This window comes from Uloborus diversus, chromosome 1, assembly GCF_026930045.1.
Source record: "Uloborus diversus isolate 005 chromosome 1, Udiv.v.3.1, whole genome shotgun sequence".
Lineage (NCBI taxonomy): Eukaryota > Metazoa > Arthropoda > Arachnida > Araneae > Uloboridae > Uloborus > Uloborus diversus.
The window spans coordinates 229410227-229428393 of NC_072731.1; the positions used below are offsets into that span (position 1 = coordinate 229410227).

At 36.5% G+C, this 18167-nt stretch overlaps 1 protein-coding gene across 1 annotated transcript in view; it reads left to right on the forward strand.

Annotated features, from left to right (window-relative positions):
- The first annotated feature begins 3204 nt into the window (after window positions 1–3204).
- Window positions 3205–18167, forward strand: part of LOC129225641 (ras-associated and pleckstrin homology domains-containing protein 1-like) — a 167749-nt gene continuing 152786 nt past the window's right edge. Inside the window, exon 1 of the mRNA XM_054860112.1 lies at window positions 3205–3306. Coding sequence (XP_054716087.1) covers window positions 3305–3306 — 2 coding nt within the window. The 5' untranslated portion in view covers window positions 3205–3304. The remainder of the gene's footprint in view (window positions 3307–18167) is intronic.

The following is an 18167-nucleotide window of genomic DNA, read 5'->3' on the forward strand; positions in this document are numbered from 1 at the left end:
AAAAAAAAAAAAAAAAAAAACCATCTACCCAGAAAATACTTTCATTTTCCCAACAGTTATTTTTCAATTAATTTTTTAAAAATGTCCAATTTTTCAAACAAGGCGTGGTCTTGATGACGTCACAAATGATGCTCTTTGGCGCATCTTTCTACCTCGTTTCCACGTTATGATAATCAAGGAGCGAATTAAAATTGCTCTCTATGCTTGCTATCAACCATATCGTTGCCAATACACGTGAGTAAATATGCGAATTAAATATTTTGCTCTGTGAATGGCAACACTGAAGGGCATTTTATCATTTGTGATGTCATCGGTAGATGCGTTAAACAATGAAAGCGCACCGATTAAAGTAATTTTTTAAAAATATTAGACTTAAACAATTTTTTTTTAAAAATGGTCATATCCTATGTTCTTAAGCATACTCTTTCAGAAAAAAATACTTTTAAAATTTTGGAAATGACCTTATTTGCTAAAAAACAATTTTAGTCTATGTTTGGCCAAGTTGAGGGACCAAACCAAATGTTGAAAAAATGAATTCGTTTACCTCCCATAAGAAATAGACTAACATGTGATCCAACGTTATCGGATAGATTTTCTACTCTCAGAACAGAGAAAACAGAAATACCTTTTACTTCTCATGAAATAGAGAACTCTTGCAATGAATGAGAAATCAAAGTAAACTCTGCCATCCCTGTGATGAGCCAATAAATTGTTTCGTGTACCATTTTTATCCTAATCCTTCCTTTCCTACTCTTTTCATCATTTTCCTGAAGTTAAAAAAAAAAAAAAGCTTTTGTTTCACTAGTGTAGGTTTTCAAGAAACTCTCTTAAAATCCAGTGTTAACTCTTTCTTATAACGAAAATTGGAAAACTTCATTGTTTTCTTCCTCTGGGAGTTCACTTCTAGAGTCTGAAATAACATTGGTACCATGACTGTCCACTGCCGCCCCTCAGAAAAAAAAAAAAAAAAAAAAAAAAAAAAAAAAAAAAAACAAGGAATTATTCCGATATGCTATCAAGAAAGACTTTTGAAAGTTTTTGAAAGAAAGCAGATAGTTTTGCATAAAAGTAATGTTAATCTGGTAGTGGCACGAAAGTCTTATTATTCGAAGGTTTTCTTCTTCCCTGCAGCAACAGATTGAAACCGTAATTACCTTATTTTAAAAAGACGTTTTTTTTTTCCACATCAAAAGAGTTAATTTCTCCCCTCGAAAAGTGCCGCCCGGGGCGGACCGCTCCCTCCGCCCCTCCCTAGCTACGCCACTGGTCTTCTGCGGCAATTTTCTGATAATAAAATTCCAAATACGCAGTTTTAAGGCTATATTTGTTGACGTTAGGGAGTTAAGGGACCCTTCGACAGAAATGAAAATTTTTTGAAGGCATGCAAAGAAGTTTAAAAAAAAAAAAAAAAACCTTCAGTGCTGCTTGGGGTGGAAAAGCTTTAAGAGTTGCCCTATCCTCGAAAATCTTCCGGAATTGAAGCCTTAAAAATACGATTGTAAGCCCCAGCTTTGTTAGCGAAAGCAGATAGGGTGGGGTTCAAAGGCTCGTTCAGAACAATTTCCAGGAGTTAAATTCTAAAAACGTAGTTTCAGAGGATCTTCGACGATATTTGTAGAGCTCTCCCCCCACATTATTTTGAGTAAATTCCATGGAATTTGTTTAAAATAAAAGCTTTAAAAATGCGATTGTAAGCTGTTTTGGCAACATTGAAGAAAGGGTTTGAGTTCAATGACTCACCCCCCCCCCCCCCCGTAGCCCCCCCTGCCTTTCAAAATAAAATCTTCAAAACGCTATTTTCGATAGTATCTAAAGATGCTGGGGGGGGGGGGGGAATCTTCAGCAGTTATTTTTCAAAATTGAACTCGTAAAATAATTAGTAATATTTTAGATTTTTAACCTTTTATTGATGAAATTCAATTAATCAATAGTAAAAGTTTTGTTTTTCTTCCGTTTTCACCTTTGAACATTTAACTACCAGTGTACTGGTGCTGGTACCAGTACTGGTGTGACTTTTCACAACTACTCTTTAAATTGCTCTCTCTTTTTTTTTCTTTATCTTTCTGTTAGCGAGACATACTTCTGCGGTCCACATATTTTTCTCTACTTTGCTGTGATTTTTGGCACAATATTTTCATTAAAAAATGATAAATGTCAGAAATCTATCTTGCTGTCATATTTCTTTATCCATTCAGTTTTTTAAACATGACTTGCTATCTGTTTCTTCAACGTACTGAATACTTTTTTGTTCACTGAAAAATGTTTAAAACCTGTATTCTGGTCGTCCCTTCGAAGGGGCTTCCATCGGCCATCGGCATTTGAAACGAAAAACAATCTGCCATCGGCCGGCTTTGAAGAGTCGGCCAACAATCGGCATCGGCCAAAAATTGCCATCGGTCAAGCCCTACAATATCTGGTATGGGTTGGGGGTCATGATCTCGCCACTGCATTTTGTGGATTTCAACTTAGGAGAAGTACCAGAGGACCGCCCCGACCCCTGTTTATTACACAGTTCAGTCCTACCCCTTCTCGATTTGAGCAGTCATGCAATATTTAAATAATGACCGATCCAAAATCAGAAGCTGGATCCGTCCTTGAATATGCAAAACTTTTCGTACATGTTACACGTAAGTATTGTAGTAAAAAATAAAAAAAGTAATTTACATTGATGTCTTTTATACACAAAACCAATGAAGTATGAAATTAATAATGTGTACAGCAACCAAAAGTCACTTCAATAAGTAATGAATGAAAAGTTTATTAATTAATTTCAGGACCTTTTTATTTTCTGAATGGAAATAGGAAAAAAAAAAGAAATACTACAATAACGAATAACTGAGATTTTGTGGAAGTGATGACAGATCAAATATTTGAGCATAAAACATTTACTCTTTCTTCTCTTTATCAGAAATGTCATAATTTTTATTTCTCTGCACATTTTCCTTTTACACAAATATTTACCTCCAATTCATTACTCGTTATCAAATCGTAATCGTTGCTCTGCTACAGAAATGATTTGAACGATAATGAGCCAACAATAGCAAACCTCAAAGAGGAATTTTTGAGCGTAGTACGAAATACTCCTTCCAGCAATCCTTCGCCGGAAATAGTAAAGTTGCGCACCAGGCGTGCGCAGACAGCTGATTTTCAGGTTTACGCACTCGCTGAGTACGAGAATGACTCATAAGTGGAAAAGCGTGCGTTTGGGAATGTGGTTGCGGTGTATTTTACCCGAAAGATTTTATTTTCTTTGGATGTAACGCGACAAGAAATCGGCTAGCGCTTGCACTAATACAAGATCGTCATGTAAGTACTTTATTTTTGTATTTCAAGTGTAGATTTTGATGATCAATGTCAATATTATGTATCACGTGTTTGGATTTTACCTGTGTGTGGGTCTTTTTACCTTGATCGTAAACTTGAACCGCCTGGCTCTCCCGTACGTATTTCGGTAGCTGCTTTGACGTATGTTTGTATTTTCTTGCGGGTAGGACCGGCATGCTCTAAAGTAGGATGGTTGGATCTTCAAAAGTGAAATTTAAATTGCTTTTTATTTTTTAATGGCAAAGCATTTTTGTACAGTGAAAGAGTTTTAAATGTTAGCTTTTTTTTCTTTAAATTTGCAATTTTAATGTGTAAATTGTGGAAAATATTGTCTACAGCTAATGTATAGAAAATTTAAAAACCGCATTTGTAGAAACAACTTTATGCGATTTGTTTTCAAATGTAAAACTTCTTTCACCTGTAACAAATGGAACATGAATTGATGATCGCAAAAAATGATTTTGATTCAGAATTTTTTAAATTACTGCCATTTCACATTTCAGTAGAATTAAAATGAGATGGTTTTTTTTTATGCACAAAACAGTATACATAAAAATACGTATTTTAATTCTACAATGTATACTGTTAAAAACCAGCGAACTTACTGAAGTTCTGAGTTAATTTTCTAATATTATGAATGTAAATAAGTTACATACCCTCCCCCGATGGAAAGTAGGAGTAAGATCGGGCTTTTAGAAAATACCCTAAAATCAGACTATTGTTTATCTTAATGAAACTTATGATAAGTTTTACGACAGGAGTGCCACCTAATTAGGGTCATGGTGCAGACTGCTCCATTGAAATTTTTTTTGGGAGGGCGGGGGGCTCTACGATATTGAGGGGGTGCGCCCATTGCCCTTAGACGGGGCACCCCTGTTTACGAGTATATACTTTAGGTTCACATGGTCACATGGATAAAGCATGAAGCAGAGCAGAATCCTTTTATTTTGTTAGATTATTTTCTGTGAGAGGAATAATGAAAAAAAACATGTTTGGATACCCTTTCTTTCCCACATGATGAGGCAAAGTGGGGGCATGTCAGAAATTAACGCATATTTGAACACATTTGAAATAAAGATGCACTGAAATAAATGGACTTTGAATACATTTAAAGGTAAAAATGCCAAAAGAACAACACCAACATATTATTGAATCAAAGAAACGTCAACGGTTATCAACCATTGGTTTTTATCCAAGTGTATCTCCCCCCCCCCCAATCCCATAAGGTCCCTCCAATAGCAAACACCCCTTAAAAATTGCATTGGCGCAGTCTCCGCGAGTATTCTCTCTTAGTAGGGCTAATTGGGCACCCCTGATTAATCAGATGAGGAGACTAATAAATTCAAGAAAAACCTACTCCCTATAAGGTTCGAAAAATCGCCAAATGTCATACGCTTGGCAACATTTGGCGATACCTTGTGAAATTCGGCACCAAAATTTATGCCTACCTGGGTATATCTCGCCAATTTCGCAGTAAGCCCATTGACTCCTACATTAAACTGATGGCGAAGCAGGAACAACAACATGTAAGCAGAGCTTAATTTGTGACAAAAATTACTTGTTGATCCCACATTTATTAAATAATCGATGTTTTTTAACAGCTGAAAAGAATGGGTGTGCGTACTCATGTAAGTCAATACTTCTTAAAACAATAGCTGTATAGATATTTTACTACACATAGGAAAGTGTGATAAAAGCAAAGAATTGTACTTTTAAATGTAAGAAAAGATGATGCTTTAACGTCTGTGATCTGAAGTTGTATAAAAGCTGTATGCAATATGAACGTGCAGGGGTGCTTCCTTAAGAGCAAGGGCGCATTCCCCTTAATAACGCGGAGACCCCCCAACCAAGTACCCCCTCAAAAAGTAAAAAATACCCCTCAAAACACCCCCTAAAAATTTCAATGGCGCAGTCTGCGCTATGCCCCCCCCCCACCCCAGGTTGATACCCCTGTGAACGTATGTAAAGAGCGAAAATAAAATAATGCCTTAGAGTGAGCAAGAAAGCATTATAAATAAATACTCCTAGTTGGTTGTGAATCGATGCGAAAGAGTATTTCGAAGGGATTCATTTTCCAATTTATCGACAATTTTTTTTTATAAACTTAATTGATTCGCTGAAGATCGCCAATAGCTCCAAATTGGAACCTGATTTTTAAAATATTTTTTGTTGCCAACTTGGCGAGCAAAAACTTGGCGATATATCGCCAAGTAGTCGTTAAATTATAACATCACTTTTGTCTGCATCGAAATCACCACCGATTTGCCCCGAAAACGTGTAGAAGATTATTTGGAACATTCTGCAATATTTCAACTTCAATTATGCATTTTATTTATTTTGTTATTTATTTTTAAAATTCTAAAGAAGAATGGAAGAGAGCAGGGCCTCGCCAAGCCTGATCGGCGCCGTCGTGCAAATGTTTTTGTGCGCCTTTATGCTCTGGCGTTGGGGGAAAATCTATTTAACACCTGGAAAGAGATTTTGTAAACAAATATATACAATGGGAAAAAATATATTTGGCATTTAATTTATTTAAAAAAAAATAACGTGTGAATATTTAATTTTGTATTTATGGTGTACGTTTTTACTTTATATCTCGAAATTATTTCGAGTTCAGCAGCTCCTCTGATGTACTAATAATGCATTTTGGAAAAAGGAAAATGTTTGAAATATCAAAGTTCACGCCACTGTGAGTCATCTCTAAGTGATAAATCTTTACTAATAATAAAGCTGAAAGTCTCTCTGTCTGGATGTCTGGAGGATGTCTGGATCTCTGTGGGACGCGCATAGCGCCTAGACCGTTCTGCCAATTTTCATGAAATTTGGCACAAAGTTTTAGTTTGTAGCATGGGGTGTGCACCTCGAAGCGATTTTTCGAAAATTCTATGTGGTTCTTTTTCTATTCCAATTTTAAGAACAAAACTATCATAAGATGGACGAGTAAATTACGAAATTATCATAACGTGGAACCGTAACATGGACACAAGCCAATTGGCGACATACGAAATATCATAACGTGGAGCTGTAACATGGGTACAAGCCAATTGGCGAGAAAATTCACCATACATTATTTGTAAATGCACAGGCGAACCAAAAGACCTTTTAATTTTTCTGTTACGGGCAAAGCCGTGCGGGTACCACTAGTAATTAATAAAACAGTTATGCCTGTCAAAACATGAAAACAGGAGCAGTGACGCAACTAGAAAATAATTTTAATGGTACACATTGAAAAAAAAAGTCTCTTTTAAAATTTTTCAAATTTGTAGTTATAAAAACGCAGTTTTAAACGGTCTTTGTGGTGGTTATGGGGAAAACGGTACAAGGGGCTCCGCGGAAGCTTGTAGAAATTGAAGCCTTAAAACGCGATTATAGGCCACATTTATTGACGCTAGAATAAGAGATAGAACTCTGGGATTCTACCCCATTTTTTTTTTGTAAAACAGATAGAAATCAATTCCTCCCCTCCCCCCCGCCCCTTTTTTTCGAAATTGAACTTCAAAAACGCAATTGTAGACAACTTTGAAAATTTTTACGGGAAGGAGATTTTGGAGCTCCCCCCTAGAAAATGTTTCAAAATTAAAGCCCTAAAAACTTAAGCAATATTCTATGATATTAGGAGAAGAAGTTCAGAGTCTATTTCACTTAAATTTTACGTAAGTCATGTTTTAAAAACCTAAATTTTAATGATATTAAAGGAAGGCGACTCGGAGGCCCTTGCCCGAATGTTTTCAGAAATTGAAGTCTTAAAAACGCGACTGTAAGACCATATTTGATAACATTAGGGTCGGCAATCTTTCAAAATTGAAGCTCCAAAAACGCAATTATAGGTGATTTTCGAACGCAGTTTCAAGCGATGTTGTTTGGTATTCGAGGGCTTTCCCTGGAAATTTTGCGGAATTGAAGATCTGAAAACGAAATTTGAGATGCTTCGTAATGCTTTTGGCGGTGGGAGAGAGAGAAAGTCGGGGGAATAGCATTTTAAAGACTATCTTACTTTCAGACGAACTAGAAAAACGAAAATAGTACAGACAATTTTTAAGTCAGAGATTCCTTTTTGAAAGAAACTTAAGTTTTTCCCCAACATCATTATTTTTTTCTTATCAAAATCACATTGTTTTCCTAAGACGCGTTTTTTTTTCTCTTCAATAATAAAGAATATTTTTGAAAAACATTCAACTTGGCATTCTGGAGGTGCATAAATTATAATACAACATATTCACTGCAAGAACCAAAATGGAGACTAGCAAATTTCTCGCGCTTCGTATGCTCAACCTTGTGAAATTATAGACATACCGAAACAGCATTCACGGCTCCACATATGAAGAAAAATGCTCATGTATGCATAAATTAGCATCATGAGTTTTCAATGTAAAGGATATCGTTTTTGAATTGCATGTTTGGACACAAGAAGTCAATATTTTTAATTTTAGAAAGGCAGCGAGGAGGATTGCTTGTTTTAATGAGCAATATAATTTCACCTTCACTATTAGATAAATAAAAAGTTCAATTTTATTTTTTTGGTTGGAGATTTTTCCACTCATTTGGAGCATTTTTGATTGGTAGATCTCGGCGCCTTTTTGACTCTGCGCCGTCGTGCGCCGCACGACCTTGCACATAGGGATGGCGCGGCCCTGGAAGAAGGTTTAATATCGCTGAAAAGTACCGTAAGAACAAATTATAAGCCAACAACGAATAGATTATTTTAATATATTTGCTCGTTCCTCTAAACAATGTTTATATAGATTTGAAAACATGAAAGATGAGATATTTTTTAAAATAATTATTTGTGAAGGCATATTAAAAAGGAAAAAGAAACCAATTTGTGAATATTTTCAACCTTCCCTGCCCCTAGAATTTTCTAGTGAATTAAATTAATTATTTTTCACAGAACTTCCAAAACTTATTCCATATTTCTCTGCTCCAACCATAGACATCAGCTCCAGAAGCTCCTTTGGTTCTCCATAAAGACAAAGAACATTAGTTCGTCATTGCAGCCGACTACTGTAAGAGAACGAACTTTATCTGGTACTTTCTAACATTTGGAAAAAGTCCACGGAACCCAGACATTTTAATAGGACTTCCGAATATTGACTCCACCGCTTTCAAGTCATCTGGGAAATGGTTCATGGAACAGAAACATGTGTGTAGCTTAATGAGAGTAGTTATTGAATAGTTTGGAATAAGACCAAAATTGCGTACTCAGGGTGCAATCAAACTGTATGACTTTTTTCCATGCTCTTTTTGACATCCACAAAATGGCGTTTGGAACTCATCCCAAGGATGTTTTAGGTTATTTATTTCTTTGTGAGGGGAATTCACCGCTGTTTGTTCTCTCTTCAACTGTAGGATTATTGACGTTGAAGTTTAAAACCTCGGGTGAAATTACCTTTGAAATTTTTTCGGATCATTTTGCGAACAATACTGACTCTTGTGGTAATCCCGAATACTTACATAATATTTTTGCTGCTGTAATTTTTCGTACATTTTGTAATACAATTTACGAATTTTATTCATTCTGTGAATAAAATATTTTCCCTCCCTCTTTCTCTCGTTTTCAATTGTTTTCATAAAACAATTTTTTTGACAACATTTTCAACAATCATTAATAAGGACTCAGCATTTCTCCTTGACTCCTCCCCCTTCTCTCGTTGCGTCGCAGACCAATGCGAGCTAGCATTTTTTTTTTAATACAGAGCCCTAAATTGTATGAACATTTCGATTTATAGATTTAATGATTATAAAGCTTCAAATGCTGAGAAAATTTTTTCTACTTTTATGAAGATAAGTATCACACGTGAGGCATTTAGTAGCAAAGAGACGTAAATGACAAAACTGAAAATGTTTGGAGAAAATGTTGCGAGAAGCTTACCGTATGATTTAAATTTCGCTCTTTTTTGTAAATCACAATCTTTGTCATTTACAGCGTTTTACATTTCACTACACCATCATCTTCATTTTTTCTAACGTAACATTTTTAGCATGTTTGTAATTTTGGCTGGGCAAAACCCCTTTTGGCCATGCCACTGGCAAAAACCAGTTAAAACCGGTCAAAACTGGATTTAACCACCATCAGCTGGCCAAAACTGTAGTGTATAAAAACACATTAATATGTGTACACATACATATGCATAATATTGCACATTTTACTAAATTATTTTTTGAAAAAGGATGTGTATTTATCATAATTGAAATAATTTTTTAAACTGATTTATTGATTAAATGCAATTTTTTTTAAACATTAAAAGCTATTCACAAGGAAGACAGAGGACTATCGTTTATTAGGACTACTAAACAGCCTACAACATGAACTAATAGCTATTCTTCACAAAACTTGTGACATATTTTCAATGTATTAAAAAATTAGTAATATACTTTGATTAAATTTGAAATTCATTTTGTGCGCATAAAACTATGAAACAAATAGGTATATATTGTGCTACATATTTACACTGTTTTAAACATATTCTTGAAAAAATATCACATAATTCTCCTATGAGGTGACTAACCTTTTGGAACATGCCGTCATTTATTACTGGATAATAGGGTGTGAAATGAACTGCTTACTTAAATAATGAATAGTGACTTATTATGGGATTGATGTCTCATATTTCTTTTAATTATGTGGTACTCAGTTGTTTTGCTTTTAAACTTTATTATTTCCTATTCGAAACTCCAGAACTCGAATATGCTACCTTGCGGTGATAAACACAACTACCGAAAAAGGTAAAACATTCTATTCCACGTGTTTTCTTTGGGGTAAAATACAGGCTTCAGACAGTTTATGGTGTAATATTATTTCAGAAGAATAAAAAAGAAAGCTTCCCACAAAGACGATGTGAAATTACTGTCATTCACTAAGCGCCAAAGCAAGTTATAAGTTACGGCATTTGTTTGTTTTACCTTTTTTCATCCGCCATTAGACAGTAGCTACAGCGCCTCTATAGTTTATTGGAGATGCGAATATCCACGCCCAATGGCCAAAACTGGACAAAACTAATTTCATCCAAGCCGGTTTTAACCGGTTTTATCCATGGTTTAAACCACCACTGGCTGAACTCTAACAACCCTAATTTTTAGCCTGATATTTTAGTAAAATAAAAGAGGGAAGACCTCTGCCCACATCATCTCTTTGATTGCGACATGAAAAGAATAACTCGAAATATATCAGACTTAACTAATTCCAAAGGGAACACTTTCGCGTTTAGATTTGAAATAAAAGTATCTTTCGTCCATCTTATTTTCTTCCTCTTGGTCAATGAACGTTTATCCTTCCGAGAAATATATCTTGCAGTAGAATACCAGGAATCAAGCTCCTTTGACGCCCATCTAAAGTCTTTACGATTGATGAGCAAGCTTTTGTTCTTTAGGGAAATAATCCATTATTTTCTTTTGTTTTTCCACGCATTTACATTCTTAGAAGGAATGAATACCGGCAGTAATATTCGCAAAGTTACCTTTTTTCGTAGCCATTTGCGCTTGGTAGAATGTAGTGATTGTTTCTGAAAGATTTTGAACATAGAACTTGGGGGTTTTAATTATATAACTTTTGGCGAAGATATAAGTAAAAAATTGAAAGTTTTTAAGGAGCATCGATAATGATTTGGGTTTCAGTCTTCTTCGACTCGATTTTTCTGTTCTTTTAAATTCAAGTTAGGAAGAATGAAAATATACTTCACATTTTAAGCTTACGTAATCTTTATTTTCACCAATAGCTTTGCTTTATTTAAATTTTACATTGTATACATAATCTGATTTACGATTTTTAATGTTATTAAATTATTATATACTGTTGCTCTTTCTGAGGGAAACATTTCAAAATACTTGTCGGTTTATTTATTTTTTAAACCTGATTAAAAAAAAAATCATATAGTCATTACTTCACTCTTTTTTTTTAAATATATGTTTAATAAGCCTTGAAGTGCTATGAATCTTGTACTATGGTTTTGTTTCATTAAATCAATTAATTAATCGTAAAATTCAAGTAGAAAATCAAATTTTTGAAAATGATAAATTTAGATTTTACAAAAGAGCTTACAATGATGCCGAAACACACAGTTGCTAAGTAATGTTTTATCAAGTATAGTTTCTACATTATTTTCCCGTTTACTGAGTAATACACATTTTTTATTTAAAGCATATTTTAGATGCGGGGGGGGGGGGGACTGTACAATGAATGCTGCTGCCAATCACTTTTTGTACAGAATACTCTCCACACTATACATCTTACTTGGTTTTAGAGTGGTGATAAATTCAGTGGCGGATTTACCAAGTCGCACATGTGGCAACTGCGAGACACCCCCACTACATTAAGGGCGAGAAACGAATCTGAAACTGCATAAGAAAACGAGCTAATGTGTGCCTCACATGACTTCCTTTTACTCCAATTTAATGTCATTTTTCCCATTATTGGTAATTTTAATGTGATTCAATAGTTTACTCTCTAAATATCACCAACAATGGCCAAATTGAAAGCAGATTTTAAAAAAATCAAATCGCCAAATTTGTCGCCAAGTTGGTGACAACTTGGCGACCAAAAGACTGGCGATATATCTCCAAGTGTCCGCTAAATTGTAACACCACTTGAGTTTACATCGAAATTAACAATGATTTCCCCCCAAAAGGGGCAAAAGACCCCCTTAGAAATACCCGAATGCAACCAAAAGGGGAGGTGCACAACTAGACCCCACTAGGAGTCTACGAACCAAATTTCAACTTTCTAGGACATACCGTTCTTGAGTTATGCGACATACATACGCACATACATACGTACATACAAACGTCACGAGAAAACTCGTTGTAACAAACTCGAGAATCGTCAAAATGGATATTTCGCGTGTCTATACGTTCTTAGGCACTTATCCACGTGTGGGTCGAGTCCAAAAAAAAAAAAAAATCAACATTCATTCGGGGGTGAGCAAAATGGAAATTAAGGTCAATTTTTGAGTGAACATTTTTTTGCGAATACAATACTTCCTTTTTTGTAAAAGGTAGTAAAAATGATGACATTAGACAAGGGGGCACCCAAAAATGCAATGCGACGAGGCATAAAGTGCGTTACTCCGTCAATGGATAAATGTTCTTCTTGAACAATGCCAAACATATTTTTAGTGTAGAAATTTCCTTTGACCTGACAAGACAAGATGCATATCTCTACTCTAACAAGTTGGCGATAAATTCATGTTTTTGGTTTAAGGAAATTTTATGGCATGACACATTGTATTTCTCTTTTTTAGAAAATCAGCAATAAATTCGCCTTTCGTGTACTATGTCAAATTTATATTTTTGGTGTAGGAATTTATTTTCGATTTGATAAATTGTATTACATTACAGGGGACCATGCATCAAGTAGCACTTGAACTGACATTCTATCCGGGGTTCGATAAAGGTAGTGGGGGACCCCAGGCTAAATGCTAAACACTTTTTCGAGATTCCCTGTACTTAAACCAAACTTTAAAAACAAATATTTACAGGTAACCATGGGTAACGACTTCAGGTGTGCGACACTGCTTGAGCACTCGCTCAAAATATTTGTTGGGGTGCAAAGCACCCTGGCCGCTGAAGTATGCAGAAGAGAATGAAGACAAAATATTAATTTCATTTTGTTTTCTTGAATAATAGATTGGAAGTAAAAGAATCTTAGTCAGTTGGGGACCCTTAACGATGGGGGCCTTAAGCCATGGCCTAGTTGGCTTATTCGGTTACCAGGCCCTGATTCTACCACCACGCCGTACAGTTTAAAATGAGCAAAAAACATTCCATTAAATTTTCACATCTTCCTGTTCCGCTTTGCTCTCTGGTTATTAATTTCTTCACCGGTATAAATAATTGTTTCAAGGTTTACAAAGCAGAGAGCTTCCCTTGTTGTGCGGTCTGCCCCAGTTTCCCGCCGTTTGTATCCATCAAGGCAGACAGCTACTGGTGAAGAATCCTCGCCATGATCAGAATGTGTTGTTCGCTGGGAAAGATCAACAAACACGAAGATAAGGGCCCTCCGTTTGAAATTCCGCTCGTCACTCGGGGAAAGTGGGTTACCTTTTTACGGAGATATTTATTCTGGGTTCGCTAATATAGTTCCCTCATTTGCATGAAAATGTATTGATAAGCTTCAGACCTCAAGATCTTTTGAACTCTGGGTAGTTGTTTATTCATATAGAGAACGTGTAATCGATGTTGATCTACGCGTTAAGTGAATTCTTCCTACTCCAAGGAAGAAACTTCCACCAACCTGCGTGGGTGGTAGGTACTAACAGGGCCTGATTATTTAAAAGGCCCAGGGCCTGATTACCGCACAGGCTTACTAGTCCTGGGCCTGGAGCTCCCTCTTCCTAAGGGGCCCCAAATTACTTAAAGAATTATGCATAGCATTACAACTATACAAAAAATACCCACAGTTTTAAAATAATAGCCTTCAGGGGGCCTCAAAATTATTGTGGGCCTTGGGCCTCACTTTTAGTTAGTCGGGCTTTGAAAAGGCCATGGCCTAGGGTCCCCCGTTTCTAAGAGGCCCATTAATCATGTTGTCACCTGGTTCATAATTTGTTGATGAACGAAATTTAATTTTGAATGATTTTGAACTGCGGTTCAAAAATCAACTTTTCCTACGCCTACAAAAAAAACTTTTTAATTGAAATAATTCAAAAAAATTCGGGAAAGCCTTTCGTCAGGCCTTCCCAAATAGACGGTATGTATGGCTGCCCCCCCCCCTACAAGTAGGGATGGTAATAGATATCCAGTGGACATACTGCATCCTGCTCCCTATCCGGCTGATGTGCCTAAACAGATAATTGGTAACGAATGTTACTTTATCCGGATATTAATCCGCCCCTGAATTGCAAGCTAAGTTGAGAAAATCATTATTAAATAACTTAAGTAATGTGAGTACATTTATTTATCTAAAAAAAAAAAAAAAAATCAGAATTTTTGTTGTTAATTTGCTTTACAAAACATCATTTCATTTGAGCCGATGACGTAAACGGATGAAGTCAGAAGTTTCCCCTCCAATTTCTACAAGGTACATGACGTTGCTTTTTGGGAAGGAGATGAATAGAACTGGTTTCTGTACTTTATTCATCCTACATAAATTGAAAATCGATACGGATTTTTTTTTTTTTTTCTGAATCCACAGGTTATTTAAAGTGGAGGAATTTCTGATTTTCAAACTACGTGAAACTGCCATATTTGCATCGGCGAAAACCAGTTTGGTGATAAGAAAATAATACCGCACTGAAAATGTTTTGGAAAATATTGATTATTATTTATGTGAAGAAAATACATGGATCGAACTTTTGTCAGCTACAACTGCGTGACTTGCTTCTGTATTGAACGCAATACCTTTGTATGAGGCTTCCATAACTTAGTGGAGCAATTCCAAAACTATTTCTGATTTAAAATTAAATTGCCACCATGTATAAGTTATGGACTTGATCCACTTTAGCTGTGAAGACGAGACTCTTGATATTTTTCTTCTTTTTACTTCCTTTTACAAACGAGCTGATGTGTGCATCACATGACTTCCTTTTACACCAATTTAATGCTATTTCCCTATTATTGCAATTTTAATGGGATTCTCTCTCTAACTCTTTAAATATCACTAGCAATGGCCACATTGAAAGCAGATTTAAAAAAAAAAAAAATCGCCAAATTTTTCGCCAAGTTGGCGACAAAACTTGGCAACCAAAAGACTGGCGATATATCGCCAAGTGACCGCCAAATTATAACACCACTTGAGTTTGCATCGAAATTAACAATGATTTCCCCCCAAAAAGGTGCAAAAGACCCCTTTAGAAACACCCGAATGCAACCAAAATAGGAGGTGCACAACTAGACCCCACTACGAGTCTATGTACCAAATTTCAACTTTCTAGGACATACCATTTTTGAGTTATGCGAGATACATACGCACATACACACATACGCACATACATACAGACGTCACGAGAAAAGTCGTTGTAATTACCTCGGTGATGGTCAAAATGGATATTTCGCGTGTCTATACATTCTTAGGCACTTTTCCGCATGTGGTCGAATCGAAAAAAAACTCAACATTCATTTGGGGGTGAGCAAAATGGAAAATAAGGGCGATTTTTGAGTGAAAATTTTTTCGCGAATACAATACTTCCTTTTTTGTAAAAGGAAGTAAAAAGGAAGTATTGTATTCGCGAAAAAATTTTCACCCAAAAATCGGCCTTAATTTCCATTTTGCTCACCCCCGAATGAATGTTGGGTTTTTTTTTCAATCCGACCACACGTGGATATGTGCCTAGGAACGTACAGATACCCGAAATATCCGTTTTGACGATCACCGAGTTAATTACAACGAGTTTTCTCGTGACGTCTGTATGTACGTATGTGCGTATGTGTGTATGTATGTCGCATAACTCAAGATAGGAATGTCCTAGAAAGTTGAAATTTGGTACGTAGACTCCTAGTGGGGTCTAGTTGTGCACCTTCCTTTTTGGTTGTATTCGGATGCTCCAAAGGGGATCTTTGAACCCGTTTTGGGGTGAAATCCTTATTAATTTCGATGTAAACTCAAGTGGTGTTATAATTTGGCGAACACTTGGCGATATATTGCCCGTCTTTTGGTTGCCAAGTTTTGTCGCCAACTTGGCGACAAATTTGGAGATTTTTTTTATTTTTATTTATTTATTTATTTATTTTTAAAATCTGGTTTCAATTTGGTCATTTTTAGTGATATTTAGAGAGTAAACTATTAAATCATATTGTTACAAATCCTGTAAATAGTAATTATTGTAGTAACGTAACCTGTAAATAGTTTCCCGTAATGAATATACAACCCCTTAACATATGGCTCAAGTATACAATCCCCTATTCTTTTTTTTTCTTATTTCATTCACTGATTTTATCAATGGAAGTGTAGTTGTAGAACGTCGTAGCATTTTCTGGAATATTTGAGAGATTTCTTTTCGGTATATATAAGCCGTTAGCGATGGATAAACAGTTAGTTTCGATTGAGGATTTCGAACTGAGAGTGTGTATTTGCTCTGTTTATAGCGAGGCATTTCGCTGTGTTGTTTTCGTATTTGGAAGTAGATACGTGTGTAAACGTTGAGTTTACGGTGTTGTGTGATAATTGCTTAATTGCTGATGAATAATTTAGCAGTTGTTGAAGATCTTTCCTGTACATAATGTAAATAAATTTCCTGTGTTTTTATCAAGAACTGTGTCTTCATTTCAAGAAAGTGGAAGTCGCACCGAATCCGTTACAATTTGGCACCCAACGTGGGGCTTCTTCTGGACTTTCTTGGAGTAAGTGTGACTTTGGACATTTTTTTTCATAAAGACTGTTTGAATTTATAGACTTTGTTTTTATGGTGATTACTCGCGCAATGGATGACCAATTAAAACAACTTCTGGAAGCAATTAATGCTGTGAAAAGTGACTTGACCGAAAGTTTGGCGGCTAATCAAGAACAATTAAAAAATGATATGGCAGCTAATCAAGAACAATTAAAAAATGATATGGCAGCTAATCAAGAACAATTAAAAAATGATATGGCAGCTAATCAAGAACAATTAAAAAATGATATGGCGGCTAATCAAAACCAATTGAAAAGTGATTTAACGGTGCTGAAAAATGACCTAGTTTCTAACCAAGAGGAAATTAAAAACGATCTTACTTCGGTAAAGACTGTGATGGAAAATAAATTTAATGAGATAGAGCATCGAGTTGATGCTATTGAAGGAAAGTTTGAGGCAGTTGAAGGCCGATTCATCGCAGTGGAAAATAAAATCGAAGAGAAATTTGAAGAAAAATTAAGTTCCGTTGAAGGCCGATGCAATGCTGTAGAAAATAAACTGGAAGAAGAAGATAGAAAATTTCATCAACTTAAAGAAGACATCTTTAAAGACCTGGAAAGGAGATTGGCGACCGCGGAAAGCAGCTCTGTACAGTTTGGCGCTCCCACATCGGTTGCTCGACCGTCCATTAAACTTGCCACATTTGATGGGAAAACTTCGTGGCAGGTTTACAAAACTCAGTTCATGATAGTGGCGGAAGCGAACGGATGGGACTCTGCTACCAAGGCCTGCCATCTTGCAGCATCCCTGAGAGGTGACGCAGCGGACATTCTTCAGACCCTTCCGGACCGCCAGCGCCTGGATTTCGCCGCCCTCACATCTGCGTTGGAGCTTCGCTTCGGTGAGAAGTGCCAGAAAGATTTCAGCCGACTCCAGTTGAAGTCCCGTTTCCAGAAAACAGGGGAAACCCTGCAAGAGCTAGCGGCGGACGTCGAGAGACTGTCTCATCTTGCTTTTTGCGACTGTCCTGCGGATGTTCGAGACAACCTGGCACTCAACTACTACATCGACGGGGTTCGAGATCCGGAAATCCAGAAAGCTCTACGGATGGCGGATGTCAAAGACCTGAGTTCTGCTGTTGTGTATGCGATGAAGTTGGAGGCCGCCCAGCAAGCAACCCGCAAGGATCGCCATTCAATCCGCGGCGTGAAAACTGATGAGCCTGATCCGGTTTCGTCACGCTTTGCTGAACTGGAAAAGCAAATAAAAGAAATTGCAGGAATCCTCAAAAGGACTTCGGCTCCCAAGTACCAAAATGGACAATCACTTAAGTGCTGGAAATGTGGCGGCGAGGGTCACTTACGAAGAAACTGTGAAGCTCGCCAAGAAACCAGAGGGAAGAGCACCTCTCCCTCCCAGGTCCAGGAAAACTAAGCCATGGCAATCTCGCGGGGCGGAGGTCGCCAAATTGGAATGAGCCCCATCTTAAAGTTTTCCAGATTTCATCGACGAGTGGCGGCAGTAATGGACTGTTTGTTTACGCATACGTAAACGGGTTTCCCTGCGAACTGATTATTGACACTG